Source organism: Eretmochelys imbricata, chromosome 8 (assembly GCF_965152235.1).
Source record: "Eretmochelys imbricata isolate rEreImb1 chromosome 8, rEreImb1.hap1, whole genome shotgun sequence".
Classification (NCBI taxonomy): Eukaryota; Metazoa; Chordata; order Testudines; family Cheloniidae; genus Eretmochelys; species Eretmochelys imbricata.
In genome coordinates this window covers 78,811,423-78,827,081 of record NC_135579.1, presented here as the reverse complement: position 1 = coordinate 78,827,081, position 15,659 = coordinate 78,811,423, and the positions used below count along the sequence as shown (strand labels likewise).

The 15,659-nt window shown below is 41.6% G+C and overlaps 1 protein-coding gene across 1 annotated transcript in view; it reads right to left on the bottom strand.

Moving 5' to 3' along the window:
* COL24A1 (collagen type XXIV alpha 1 chain) overlaps window positions 1-15,659 on the bottom strand; it is a 248,411-nt gene that overhangs the window by 21,124 nt on the left and 211,628 nt on the right. The window contains exons 49-55 of the mRNA XM_077825362.1: window positions 14,160-14,267; window positions 8,465-8,572; window positions 7,165-7,272; window positions 7,020-7,073; window positions 5,564-5,626; window positions 4,368-4,421; window positions 2,664-2,699 (exon numbers count right to left, since the gene is read on the bottom strand). Coding sequence (XP_077681488.1) covers window positions 2,664-2,699; window positions 4,368-4,421; window positions 5,564-5,626; window positions 7,020-7,073; window positions 7,165-7,272; window positions 8,465-8,572; window positions 14,160-14,267 — 531 coding nt within the window. The remainder of the gene's footprint in view (window positions 1-2,663; window positions 2,700-4,367; window positions 4,422-5,563; window positions 5,627-7,019; window positions 7,074-7,164; window positions 7,273-8,464; window positions 8,573-14,159; window positions 14,268-15,659) is intronic.

Below are 15,659 nucleotides of genomic sequence, written 5' to 3'. Positions count from 1 at the left end.
CACAACTTCTGGAATGAATGACAACTTGTTCATGTCCCTCAGGTTAATCTCACACTTGCCTTTACACTAATACCACTGCACACACTTATACCTTCTGAAAAGAGAGTCTCACGAGAGTACATAAAAAAGGAATTGAGTGTCAAATGTGAGTACAGGTAATAGAAACCAGTGTTTCTTGACAAATAAGCATTTGCATTGGTTTCAAAATGCAAGGGCACTTTTAGCTCCACACTGCCCAGAGAGAGGGCATCTGTGGGGGCAGGTCCTAAACTGAAGGAATGGAAATGAGAGTTAAATATCTAGGGAATAGTCTTAAATGAGCACTGTGGTATTTGTTCTGTCCCTCAGCTAGGAATTGCCTTAAGAGCATTAAAATAAAAAAGGACGGTTTCAGAGAATGAACATCAACACATTCTGAGTTAGCTAAGCACACAGCCCACACTCCTTCAGCAATGTTCCAAATTGCTTTAAAATATCTATTTCTGTAGTGTTTAGGTCAGAATTGGGGTCCCGTTGTGCTAGGTCACTGCAAACACACAAGTAGACACCAAAAGAACTTATGATCTAATTTAAGACACGACGCAACAAGCAAGTGTGACAAACAATAGGAGGGAAGAGGCGAGGGAAAACGAGAGTAAAAGGAATAAGGTTACATAGGTTAGTTACTGGAAAACATTGGCATTCCAAATCATTATAAGAATTTATATATATTATACTATACACACACACACACACATATATCTATTGTAGCAATGGACAACAGCCTCTACATGGTCATTGTTAGTAGGCAATTTCTTGTATGCTCAATGCAATGCAGTGCATCTTAGTTAGATATTTTGGACATTTATAACATTAAGAAAGCTAAAATAATAATAATAATATGATGCTGCTGCTGATGATGATGAAGAAAAAGGAGGAGGAGAAGAATAAGAGGAAAGTGACTTAATCACATATATACCACTTCAACAGTGCCTGCTGCTACTGTAGCAGTCCATATATATTCAGTTGCTGGCCTGCATGATCTCAGCCTCTGCTTTTGCATATACTCACACAGCCTGTGAATTCCTGTCTCTCTGTATAAGATTACCTAGACGGATAGGATTCACAAGTAGTGCTGTGGCACAGGGATTAGAGTATCAGCTACTAGAGCAGGGATGGGCAAACATTTTGGCCTGAGGGCCACATCTGGGTATGGAAATTGTATGGCGGGCCATGAATGTTAATGAGTGCGGGACGGGGTGAGGGCTCGGGCTGAGGGTGTGGGATCTGCGGAGGGGGAGCAGAAGTGAGGGGTTTGGGGTGCAGGAGGTGGCTGCAGGCAAAGCAGAGGGGGTCAGGGTATGGGAGGGGGCTCTGGGCTTAGGCAGGGGGTTGAGGTGTGATGGGGGTATGGGCTCTGAACTGGAGGTGAGGGTTCCAGGGTGGGGCCAGAAATGAGGGGTTCAGGTTAGGTGCGGGAGGGGGCTCCGGGGTGAGGCTGAGAGTTGGGGTGCAGGGGCTCCAGGCTGGGACCGAGGGTTCGGAGGGCAGGAGGGAGAGGGTTAGAGGGTGCAGGCTTCAGGCAGTGCTTACCTCACGCAGCTCCCAGAAGCGGCAGCATGTCCCTCCCTCTGGCTCCTATGTGGATGTGCAGCCAGGCAGCTCTGCAAGCTGCCCTGTTGGCACACGCTGCCCCTGCAGCTCCCATTGGCCATGGTTCCGGCCAATGGTAGCTGCAGAGCTGGCAGTTGGGGGGGGGCAGCATGCAGAGCCCCCTGGCTGCCCCTATACATAGGAGCCAGAGGGGGGACATGCCAGCTGCTTCCCAGGAGCTGTGCAGAGTCACGGCACACATGGAGTGGGACAAGCCTCCAATCCCACTCCCCGGCTGGAGTGCAGAAGCGGAGCAAGCCCCCAACCCCACTCCCTGGTGGGAGCTTGAGGGCCAAATGTGGCCCATGGGCCGTAGTTTACCCACCCCTGTACTAGAGTGACAAGAGGTCTTGTAGGCTCAATTCCTAACTGGGATACATTTTAAATATACAATTATTTTATGACCAGAGTCAACAAGGTCTGTGTCCGTGGGCAGCACATTCATGCATGTGTCAGCTGTTATACTAATGGAAAGGCATCACAGCCAGCCACTGAGCAGTTGGGAATAGAGCTGGTCACAAATTTGCTGATAAAACATTTTTCCATTAAAAAATGCCGATTCATTGAAACTGAAACTTTTTGGGGGACAGTGGCAGTGACTTTCCGATTTCAAACTATTGAAAAAATGGTTTGAAATCTTCAGAACATCCTGTTTCAACATTTTTTAAACGGAAAATACTGATTTTTTGTTTTGAAATTTAAGTTAATTTATAACAAGAAAAATGTTTTAAAAAGGTAAAAATCAAAACAAAGTCTTTCAAAATTATTGACGTGAAACGTTTCAATTGGCCTGAACTGAATGTAGTTTTGGATTGTTGGTTCACAAAAAATTTAGAGATTTTGTCATTTCATCCCAAATTCAGGATGTGAAAATGTTTTAAAATCTCAAAATTTCCCCCAGGACTGGAATACAGTCTCCTGCCCAACTTTAGTTGGGAATACTGGGGGAGCACCAGGCAGTGATGCTGTCACAGTACTCTCATGGCAAGACACAGCCAAAAAATAAATATACAAACAATGTTTAGACTTACAATTTCACCTCTGGAGCCTTTTTCACCCCTGGATCCCTGAAAGAAATAGAGACTGTTAATCCAGTGCACTTTGTAATATTTTAGGACCTGAACCTGCAAAAACATATACACGTGAGTTACTTACTCACATCAGCAGTCCTTTTAATATTAATTGCTTCGTGTGTACAAATGTTGCAGGACTGGGGCCACAGTTTGTACTATAGATACACAGATTATAGATTAGACAAGGAGTTACATGAACATGATCTGTGATCTATATATTTTGTTTTTTATCTTTTCAGTTTGTAATTCCATTTTTTGCTCTTTTTGAAAATGGTTAATATTATTTTTCTTTTAGTCAGTTTTGCCCTGTTTAGCTGTTTGTTTAGCTAAATCTTGCAGCATGTTTAAACCACCATCATTGGGGTTCAGTGCTTAAGCCATCATAATGCTGTGAATTAAACGATATACTTTCTGCAAGTGAGAAAATCCATTTAATTCCATGCGACGTTCTATGGGTATTTCCACATCTACTTTTACTGCTGTCATCAAAGATATATATGATCATTAATTCCCAACTACAGGCAGATTAGCTATCTCTTCTTTGCCTATATTATGTTCTTGGCCAGTTTTGCATTCATACTGTGTCTCCAAAAATGTTAATCTAGCAATTAATCTGATGTGCATAGAATTTTGGATCTTGATGGTTGGATACACACCCATGTGTGAAAATGAGTCACAGCTCAACCTTTTTATTTATTACGATGACAGATTGTCTGGCTTGTATGAAGCACATTAACAATCTTCATACAATTGTGGAGAAAAATTCTAGAGTAAGAGTTGTCATCCTTCCTTTTGCTGGGGAGAAAAAGGAATGCAAATATTGTACTTTGCTGGTGTGGCCTTTTTCTCAACAAGGGCCAAGAATGTTCTAATCCTATTTCCCTTCTCTTTCTTCACTCCAGTTACATACATGTTACACATACTAAATATTAACTACTGTATATAAACATTATTTTGCTGATCTTTATTCCAACTTCATAGAGATATCAGGTGAGATCCTCACTCCTGCCCCTCTGTGCCACGAGAGGGTGTAAAGGGGCCCTAAAAGCCTCATATCTGGCCAGGAGAGGATTCTCCAGCACAGGAACTGATGAGAGAGCCATAAGGCTGCCTCCTTAAGGTCCCCTTTGCTAGCCCTGGCATAAAGTGTGTGCTGGAGATGGCACTAGGGGCAGGAAGAATTGAATGTGGGTAGGGCCACAGCAGCACAGAGATTCTAGGCAGCACTTTGGGCCAGAGGACAACCCAAGCAGGCTGCCTTAATTTACACAGGCCCACAGGCTCCTGTATTATGATAGGTCCTCTCCAGGATTGGGAGAATACAAAGACGAATTGAAGCCACTACGGCACGTCCTACCTGTGGGTTACAAAATCTGTGCTGAGCCAATGAGAGGAGCAGCATGGAATCTCACCCTATGTGTACTGCATTGTCAAAGAAGAGAACTGGTTCACTCCAATGACTCTTGCCATCTTTTAGTTTGCTCTACTTAGATTAGAGTCACATACAGTAGTGTGTGGATATGGTGTAATATGAAAATAGTCTTGGTAGCTGCTGCTTAAGTTGTAAAAATCTTCTATTAAGACATAATTAAACACATGAGTGAAAGAACATCCTAATGAATAATGTGAAATGTAAAGGGAAACCTAAGGACTTAAACTTACAGGTTTGCCTGTTGGGCCTATTATGCCTTCTTGACCAATGGGGCCAGTGTATCCCTGTAAACAAACAAAGGATTTACAGGATTTCAACATGAATAAAATCCCAGGAAAAACACATACTCTCTTTTAAGATTGCTCAGTCTTCAAATAACTGTATTTATATTTAAATAACACCATACTATGCCTCCATGCATAATTATAGGCCTAAAACTTTCAACAGCACAGTAATGAAACAACACAGGATTCCATATGTATTCAAAGTGCCATGTCAATGCTGGCTTTCTGAAGACTATCAACAGGCAATGAACCAGATAATTACTTTAATAATCAGTAAGTATTTGTGTTTGGAGAGCCTTTATATCGCTATGAAAGTCAGAGCACTAAAACCATGGTAAATGAAGTCTTTTATTTACCCAAAAGCCAAATATTCCTTGTTTTGAGCTACCGTCAGCCACATCCTGAGGTATATTGCTACCCACAAATAATCATATAAGACAACTAGTGAACACTGCTAACAGAGGTATTTTCCTGTTTCATTCTGGTAAATGATAAAGCTCCTTTTGGGCAAATAGCTCAGAACCACTGTCTCTCCTGTATACTGATGATCAGGAAGAGAAAACAGCTATAAAAATAAGTCTCTCAAGCTGGTTATCTCAGACACCAGCTAATCAAACTCTCCCAGAAGTGATGTCAGGGCACATATCACAAGAGCTAAGACCCTGTCATTGGCAGTGATGAATAGAGCATTTTACAATGTGATGTGCAGAGCTGCAACCTGGCCATCACCGCAGATTGCACGATAGATGAATATTCCCTCCCCCAAATACCGCTGTTGATAAATCCCAGCAGTGCCTCCAGATTTTTGCATGAGTAACAGGAGAAAAAATTACAATGTGAAAAGCTGTCACAGGTTGGACACAAGCAGCTAATTCAGTTTAGTTACCCTTCAGTTAAAAGGAATAATTCCTAAATGTGACATCTGAATTAACTATTCCCGGGGCCAAATTTGCCTTCAGAGCAGCTTTCTAGCAGCTGAGAGGTGGGCATTTGACTAAATGTTCTGGTTTGCTATGAAGAAAAAGGGAGTTATTTGGTTCATTCAATCTGATTAAAGAGCTCTACGTGAAAAGGCTATAGAAAATGAAGATGCACCAACAGTATTGTGAAAACTATTTTGTAGAATTACATATAATACTTACGATTTGGCCTACAGGACCTTTAGGACCCAGAATTCCAACTAAACCAATGTCCCCATCAGGACCCTAAAAATAAAAATAAAAAGCTTAAACCGCCTGAACCTCTGACAGATTAAAATCTAGCCACTATCAGCCAAAACTACTGTACGTAAGCAATTATTTTTCTCAGAAAAAACAGTATGGAAAGTGGAAGCATGATACTTGCTAAGAGCAATCAAAGTGAAAACATTAAACAAACTGGCTCCAGGCTTGTCTACACTTACAGTACTGCAGTGGCAGCAGCTTCACTGATGTAGCACTTAGTGAAGATGCTACCTATGCCAATGGGACAGCTTCTCCCATTGGCATAGGTACTCCACCTCCCTGAGAGGCGGTAGCTGTGGCAATGGAAGAAGTCCTCCCGCCGACATAGCGCTGCCTTCACTGGGGGTTAGGTTGGTATAACTACGTCACTCGGGTGCGGTTTTTCTGTAGTTGTAATGTAGTTATATTGACATAAGTTGGTAGTGTAGACCAGGGCTCAGAATATTTCTGTTCTGGGTTAAGCTAAAACTCATGGAAGCTGGGGGATGTAACTGCTGCCCTTTATTTAAGATAGCTGTAAGAAACAGTTAAGTTCCTATATGAAATAGTAGAGGCCTCCACCCCAAACACAGCTATCTGACACTATGTAGGAGAGGGGCTTAGGTAGGTATTGTAACAGAGGTGTGTGCATGAGAGAAAGAGAAGCAGGAGAAACACCATCGAAACAGACACAGAGGGTATGTCTACACTGCAATTAAAAGCCTGCAGCTGGCCTGTGCCAGCTAAATCAGGCTCATGGGGCTCAGGCTGAGGGGATGTTTAGTTGTGGTGTAGATGTGAGGCTCAGGCTACAGCCTGGGCTCTAGGGTCCCAGAGCTTATTCTGTAGCCTGAACATCTATACAGGAATTAAACAGCCTCTTAGCCTGAAACTCTTAGCCCGAGTCAGCTGGCACAGGCCAGTCACAGGTGTCTAATTGCAGTGTAAACATACCAAGAGAAAGTGCAGAAAGCCAGACACAGCCTGGACAAGCACCGAGAGCATGGCCCTAAGAAAAGCCAGAGAGAGCGAGAGCTTTTGGGCTGAGTGCTGGCTGAAAGGGGCTTGGAGCTGTGAGCAAGGAAACACTACCAGCAGGACAGTGGGGTGGGAGGAGGTATTGTTTCATGATCTCTGTGTGTATATAATGTCTGCTGCAGTTTCCACGGTATGCATCCGATGAAGTGAGCTGTAGCTCACGAAAGCTCATGCTCAAATAAATTGGTTAGTCTCTAAGGTGCCACAAGTACTCCTTTTCTTTTTGCAAATACAGACTAACACGGCTGTTACTCTGAAAACTCTCACAGTTCTGGATACATTTAAAACCAATTAAAATTGCCCCATCTTTCTTTGCAAGTGGCTTAAACTCTAATAAAAAAAAAAGATGCACACGTACTTTTGGACCTGGGAATCCTTGAAACCCCATCAAACCTTGATCTCCAAGTTCTCCCTGTAATATTAGCAGGCATGTTGGTTATTATTCCATGTTGCTGACTGAATTGTTAGAATATTGTTTTGCGTCATCCATGGTAGATACGTACAGTCTTCCCTTTCAATCCAGGATCTCCTGGTGGGCCTTGATCACCTTGTACCCCAGGAAGGCCTCTTTTACCTGGTTTTCCTGGATGACCCTGAAGCCCTTGCTCACCCTGTGGAGAGACAGATAATGCATCTTACCTTATAATTGCAACAGAACAGCTAAAAGATTAACTCCTCAATGAACGTGTGTCAGAAAAGAATTATGTAGCTAAACAGCTTTTATACAGCAACAAGCTTTTTCACTATCTATTTCAAACAATTGTACAATATTTCACTACTTTTCTTTCAGGAATATTTTCCAGTAATTATTCCTTTCACTAAAAGACAAACATTTCTTGATTGTTGTTTGACTTGGGGACACAAAACATCACCCTGACAACTTTGCTGGTGAGTTGTATCCCTCTCCTCTCCCATTGTCTGTTCCTTGAATGTCAGCTCTTCGGGGCAGGAACAGGCTATGTCTACACTATGCACCTTTTAGCGACATAGCTGTACCACTACAGCTGTGCTGCTAAAAGGCACGCAGTGTAGCTGCTGTTTGTCGGCAGGAAAGAGTTCTCCTGTTAACAAAACAACTTCCACTCCCAATGAGTGGTGGTAGCTTTGTTGGCACTTGCTTCAGTTTACTTCTAGTTGGTTTCACATTAGTTGATGGATCAAAACATGTTACTGTGGTATCTGGAATTGCCTGGAAAATGGAGCTATCTCAAATTGTTTACTCCTTTTGGGATGTTGGGCTCAAGAAGAAAGCATCTGGTCCTGTGAGATATTGAGCACCCTGGACTTCCATTGAAGCTCAGAGATGCCTGCCACTTTCCCAGATTGGGCCTTACGCTTGAAAGTATTGCAATCAAATGTTAATGGATTGCTTCACAGGACAAATCATGCAGGACATACTCCAGCAAAACTCCTATGTCAGTCAGGGGAAGTTTGCCTCAGTAAGACTAAAGGATTTGACTCTAAAACTTGTATTAGTAAGGGGCCAGATAGATGAATTTTGAATGGTTCAAAATTTGAATTTTGAATGAATTTGAATGTTGGAAGTAAAATGCTGGTGGATGGGAACTGGTGCTCCAAAGCCAGATTAATTTGCTCTGTTTTTATAAAAGTGAGAAAGAAAAGAAAAATTATACCAGCCCCATCTGCAGTCTTACATTTCAAATGTGCGTTTGATACTAACATTAGTGTTATTAAAAGGCATTTTGTTGTCCCATAATCTGTCAGATAGGAGATTAAGATGAAGATTAAGGAATGTCAACAATACTGGATCTGACAAGCATAACAAAATATCATGCACGGTACCTTTAGTCCTGGTTCTCCACTTATACCTGGCATGCCTGGCAATCCCTTTGCTCCCCGAGTTCCAGGATACCCTGCCAGCCCTGCTATTCCTGGGCTTCCTTGATTACCCTTAACAAGTCAAGAACAACAGATTACAATCAGAACAGCCATTGGCAGCATTTCCATTGCACGCTAAAGCAGGCACACATTTTAATGTTCAGTCAATGCTGTTTATATATTTGTGTATATATTTATACCACATCTCTGTATATGCGCATACAGCTAGACAATAGTATACAGCTGTAAAACATATTGAGATTACTCAATAAATAAACTTGTTCTTAGTAACTAAAACAACATTTTGTGCTGGGATATCATTTCAGATTTGCAGGAGGGGCAACTTTAACTGTGATTCCAGGGGCTACTTAGACACCTGAAAACTCTAGGTCTTTTTGCAGATAATAATTCAGAAATTTGCTGACAGGAGCACTGTATCTAATTCCTATATAAAGAACAAAAATTAAATAAATATTAGACCCACTTAGCTCCAATACTAACATGTTCTGACATCTTATATCAAGTCACTTAAGGGACACTGGTTAGGTTTAAAATTTTAAGGTATATTCTTACTTTGTTACTAACTCTTGAATACTACAATTGAAACAATTGTAGAAAAATCTAATTACTTTCTATCACTTTTTTGCAGTTTATCAGGCTTGAAATGGATCATTTAACTTTTGGAAACATCCTACGAGGGCAAGACCCCGTGAGTTTATACTGCACCTGCCTTGGGCTCTCCCGGTGTTAACCCACTACAAATAATAGACTAAAAACAGACTTTAAACGGGAGTGAAACTGACACTTTCAAGTCACTTTCACAGTATTGCCAACATCAAGTGTTCAAAAATCATGAATCAGGCTCACCCAAAATCAAGAGATTGGCTTTAAAATAATGAGATTATGTAAAAATAATAGATTTGGTGTTCTTTTTATTTGCCTTCTCCTTTTTGAGCCTTTAAGGTGCCCTGGGGTCATGCTTTAAAGCTTTCTCCACAGCCACAAGGGCTAGAAACGTCATTTTTTTGTAATAATGAAAGCTGAAATCATCACATATCCACTTGACTCCAAGAGCTGGGGCTTTAAGGAAAACAATAATTATCATGAGACTCAAGACAAAATCATGAGAGTTGGCAACACTGTGAAGGATAGTTACTTTCTAGAAGGCTCTTAAACACAACGCTACACTGACTGAGTTGCAATTTTCACAGGAAAGTATTTAAAACTAAACACCAAAAAAATTCCACATTTTAAAGATGAGGAAAAAAATGAGACTTCCAAGGTATACCAGGGCCACTGTAGGCAGGAAAGGAAAATAAACAGGCACAGGACCTCTGGGCAGCTCTTCCTCTTGAAAGAAAGTTGGAGGGTCAAATCTTCTAGTCCTTAATCAAGTAACATTTTTATTGCCATAAGTGCTTCCACTCACAGATATTAACATGAGCTCAATAACTATATACCTCATACTTAAATATCTGAGCCATCTTATCCAGGGCTACACATCTTATACACATTGGCTCAGGGATTACATTTTCTGGCATATTTTGAACAGTGCTGAGCACACAGATGGTGCCCAGTGAATAATACAAATCATGACAATAATTGTTGACTTTATGGACTCTGTGGATGGAATTTCTGTTCTTTGTTCTGGAATTGGCCAGGATACAGCTCAATATATCTGCCTAAGAATTTGAGGCGTAAACACTTTGATACTCAAAGGAAACTTTCTCATTCCTTCCTTTTCTCGAACGCAGAACAAAAAATGACAAAACAAAATGGTTTTCAGTTAAAATCTAAAATTGCGCAGCAGCCATTGCTATATAGCCCAGCCTGGGGCAGAACCTACCACCTATTGTGGATCAGGTAATCTCCTCTCATTCTCTCTACATCCTTTCTGACCTCTGTGATGCTTTACATGTTGTCAGCCATGCTTCCTAATCACTTGTGACTGTTTTCTGGAGTCTCAGAGAACTGGCCTTCTTGGTTTTGTTCCCATCTATCAGAGTCCTCCTTTTTTTGCAGCATGCAGCAGAGAGATAGGCTGGTCCAATGGATAGGAAGCTAGCCCTGAGTAGAGTGACATATTTTCCCAAAGAGAAAATAGGACACCCCAGGGGGCCAGCCAAAGGCCTCCCACCTCTAGACATGGCTGGCCCAAGCCATCCCTGCCTCCCTGGGCCAGCCCAAGGTACTCTTCCTTCCCCCTCATGCAGGGCCAGCCCAAGTGCCCCCTGCCGCCCACACGGGGCCAGCCTAGCTTGAGCTGCTCTCATGAGCCCTCCCTCCTGCATGGGGCTGGCATTGCATGTTCCTCCGTGCCCCACTAGGGATTGCACCCCACTTTTTTGGCAAAATTGTGCATTTGTCCAATTTGATCTTGCCAACTGGTGATCAGTTGCAAAGGTTTTTAGGCACCCAAAGATTCAGCTAGGCATTTGAAAATCCCACTAGGTCCTTAAATACCTTTGAAAATCTGGCCATTAGTCTCTCTGTGCCTCAGTGCCCATCTGTACAATGGGGATAACAGCGCTGCTCTACCTCACAGAGGGGCTGTGAGGAGAAATAGGTTAGACATTGTGAGGCGCTCAGATACTATGGTGATGGGGCCACATAAGTACCACAGGTAGAGTGGGAACTTCTCTATACCACTGCTAGCCCTTCCCTGGGTTTTGGCCCCTTCTTTTGACCTATGCCCCTCAAATCTCCTTCTTTTCAGAATGTAAACTTGGCTTAGAGGGCTTGGCCGTAATTTTTCTGAGTCCCCTACGTTCTCTCTTTAACACTCCTCACCCGCACCAGGGATTCCTGTTTTACAGGTTCATCTAATCACTTCCAGATCCTTAATTTAATTGCCAGCCCTTTCTTATTGTAATCACCCTGCCTCTGTCTGTAAACAAAATATTGACTCCCTGTCCCAGGGGCACAAGCTGGGAGCAGCACCTCTCCTCTGCAGAACTCACACTGCACACTAATATTGTGCTGTAGTTAAGAGCTCCGTCTGGGAGCATACCACCCATACAAAACTCAGGGTGGGGGCAGGAGTCCCCTCCTCCCCCCACAAATGGTGCCCCTGATTTTGTGATTAGACCTCCCCTCTCTCAATGTTTACTCTGAGAATCATCTCCGCAGGCCTGGATAAAGGCACTGAGAACTGTGAAGTGAATCAACATGAAATCAGTGGGGCTCCCTACTGGCACTGAAGTCCCCATGTGCGTGGTCAGTTGCCGGACTGCAGATTAAGTCTGGACATTGATGACCAGCAGAATGATCTTCCATATAACTGCATATTTCAAAACCGCTTTACTGACATCCCAGTGGCTGCTTTCACTTCTCCTATTCAAGGGTAGTGTGGATCATACAAATTTGTTTATATTAGTGATGGAATCATCTATCTGAAACTAACCCCACACCAATAAAATGGGATCTGGATCTGACCCATAGCTGTTTTTGCTTGATTACAGTTTAAAATGTGCAATGTCAGGGCCCTGATCAGTGTTAGTAATAGCAAATAACTGCTTGGGCTCATCCTTGGATGACACATGTATGATCTTTCCACAGATATGTTGTTTTCTTTTTAATTAGGTCTGAGAATTCAAGAGATCACAAGCGTATAATAAGGAACTCCTCTTGATGAAAACAAGATGTCAGACTCATTGATTGCAGATGTACTGAAATGACTGTTCAGCCTTGAAACATTTGTGTGTGTTGGAGGCTCTCCACATAATAAAAAGACAGCGCCTTTTTCTCATAGTGTCTTTCAGAGCCATTCAAATTCAACATGCTTATTTATAAATGCCAAACGTACTAATACCATTAACATTATTGTGTACAAAAAGGATGAATATAAAAATAAATTTATCACATCAAGAACATTTGCTACTAAAATATATTGTACAGAAAAGTAACAATTTTTAATGAAAAACATGCTGTTGAGTGTATGGAGTTAAACCAAAAGAACATGCCTATGTCATGTTTAAAAAAATGAATGGAAAGATGCCCTCCTCATCCGTAATTAGTGTTCATTATGATGTCATTTAGAAGCAAACGCAGAATATCTTTTTCATATGTAGTTCCATTCATCATTTCTATTAATAGAGCAGGTTTCCAAGAGTGGCTCCCACAGCCTTTCAATATGTTACTCTGGTTCCCAGCCTGATGAACTGCTGTGCTTTCATAACAAATGTTCTGCTCTCTCTATTTTATGTGGCTAACTTGTGTTTAAAATATCTCTTAAGTAGAGACATGTCAATGTTATTGTTAACATGCATTATTCAGAAGTACTGGAAGAATGTTGAATTATTACTGAAAAGGCTAAAAAGAATAAGAAAAAGCTATCCATTATGGTGTTCCCTCTAAATTCAACTGCAAAGAATTACAGTCACTTGAAATAAACCCTGTAACTCCACAGTTAATATGATATGAAGACTTTAACAGCTAGTGTAATATGCATCTGCCCCCTCATCAACAAGTTATTTAATTTGTTTTTTTGTTTTTTTTTTCACCAAAATGCAAATACACCAGTATTTATAGCAGTTCTTCATTAACTATTAACTTGACTAAATAGTTACACCAACTTTAATCTAATTTATCTTCATAATAAATTATGGGTCAATCCAGCCAATACTTACTACCAGGCACAGTGCTTACTACTGTAAGTAGCCTAATTGATTTCAATGGGGCCTAATTTTCCATGGTGGAAAATTAGCAACAGGGTTTTCATCCTTGCTTTTGGAGAAGTGGTGACAGATAAAAGATGTTCAGTGGGGCGGAATGCTGCTTGCCGTCTTCTCTATAGGAAAGTAGGATTGGCATTGCCAGGATCTCTCTCTCTCTCCCCACTCCCCCTCTTCTGGAGTTCCCCAGCAACTCTGGGCTACCTAGGATGCCTTAATCTCTAGTGCAGTTATTAAGGAACTCCCAGTACTTTTCTAGCTGCTGTGGGAAAGAATATGGGATGACTATGCCATAACAACAGTGCTGTAACAATGCTGTAAAAAGAACTTTTCCTTAACCCTGCAGCCTCTCTCTGTTTATATGTAAAGCGTGTAGGGCAGAGGTAGGTTGCCTTCAGTTTCTTTGATTTGGGAGCTGGAAACCCCTGCCTTGAGGTAGTCAAAGATACTGGGTTGTAGGAGACTATTCACCCAGCAACTCCGATGACAAGAAAAACGTCCCAGGTTCTCAGTGTGAGCGGGCAGGTCATCAGTTCCCCCATTTGAAGTTAACATAGATAAGGTGGGGTGACCCCGGAACTGGCCAGTGAGGAATCACAGCATCAGCCCAGGTCTGTAACTCATTCATGACCTTGGGCTATGTTCAAGGTATCAGAATTGCAAACCCACCCAAATTTGGGGGGGGGGGGGAGGGGAGGAGAGGAGTGTCTGTGCTTTTATGTGAATCTTTTGCTCAGCTCTTAGTTACTAGTTATGAAATATACAGAATATTACTTCCTCTGACATCACCTTTTCTGTAAATTAACCTTACATCCTAGATAGATTTCCAGAAGCAAAAATTAAAGAAAATACATAACTAATTTCTAATTACATAACTAATAAGATGCCAAAGGAATCTAGAACATGTACTTCTGTTTGGATGCTTTAGCATTTGGAAGTTTCTTGAGGAGAAGGCTATAGAGAAGGGTAATGTATATGTTACTCACAGGAAAGCCAGGCTTCCCAGGTAACCCAGGCTTTCCAGGATTCCCAGGAATGCCCTCTGGTCCAGGATATCCAGAAGCACCTTTCTGCCCTGGTGGGCCTGGTTTTCCCTTGAAACAAATTCAAATAGAATATGAATCTACTTAATCTATTCATATTCATGAGCAGTGTCTAAAGTCATAGAAAAAGATTTCAAAACAATATTTCCTAGGCCGTACTATAATAGTCTCAGTGACCTAGATCAACATTTTCAAAAGTGGCCTCTGAGTTTGGATGGACAACCTGAGATTCCTTGGTTCTTATTTTCAGAGGTGCTGAGGACCTGCAGATCCCAGTGACTTCAGCTGGAGTTGTGACTGTTTGCACATCAGGTCCAAGGTATCTCAGGTGGGACATCCAACAATCAAGGCTTCAGAAGTCAGAAGTCATTTCTGAAAGTATTTAGAGCTATTATATAATTGAGAAATTACATAATTCAAACATGTCTGTATCAAAAACACATGAGAACCTCTTATTAAACAGCACTTACCTTGCTAGCCCTTAGTTAAGCTTTCACTGAATGCTACCATGCCATCTTCATCAAAGCTCCAGTGAATTTCTTTCAACAAGATGATTTACCTTTAAACTGCAATATGCTAGTGGAAGAGGCTTAGAACTCATGTAATTATCTCCAAGTGAATGCATGCACCAGAAATACAAAATATCCTCTCCAACTAGATCACTATGCCTCATCCAAAAATGTGTTTTAAACAGTGATATAAATATGTAAAACATTTGTCATCTAAATCTTGGCTTCAATTTTTAGTAGTACAAGAAACTTGCACCTTGTAATGAGCCTGAGATATGCTTTGAAATTCCCCAGAAGCCTCCTCTCATCACTCCTCTCTTCCCTGCTTCTCCTTCCTTTTTCCTGCCATCCCCATGTTCTCTTTGTTCTGCACTACTGATACTACATATATATCTGTTCAGTACTCCAGAGGGCATAACTAAACTCCTAGGATTGCTACATAACTTCATTTATCCAATAAAATGCTGTCCATCCACTCTGCACAGAAAGTGCAGTTTGTTGACAAGCATCTATTAGGTAGTTGTACTTCTCATTTACCAGAAATGATATTATGTAAAGCTAGTAAGTTGTTTACACCATGTGCTGGTGTGGTGTTATTTATTAGTGGACACAGAAATAGCCTTGTTGTAATGTATACTGGGTAATGTTTAGGGAACATCCACTTGTTCTCTCTTCTACTCACTCCTTGTGGAGAGGGGGAAGGATTAGTTCCTTTAAAAAGAAGTAACTGCTTTTCAATGAAAGTGTATTTAATATCTGGTGTCTGATGGAGTGACAAAGGTGGGAAAAGGTCAGAAGCTCAGTCAGCCATATTTGTCATGGGCACACGGATGGAGAGTGCTGAAGGCAGTAGACGTTCGAAGGAGAATTTATGGGAGCCAATCAGTGAGGGTGGGTGGGTGGAACAAATGCAGCTAACTTCAGGGTGGTCCCT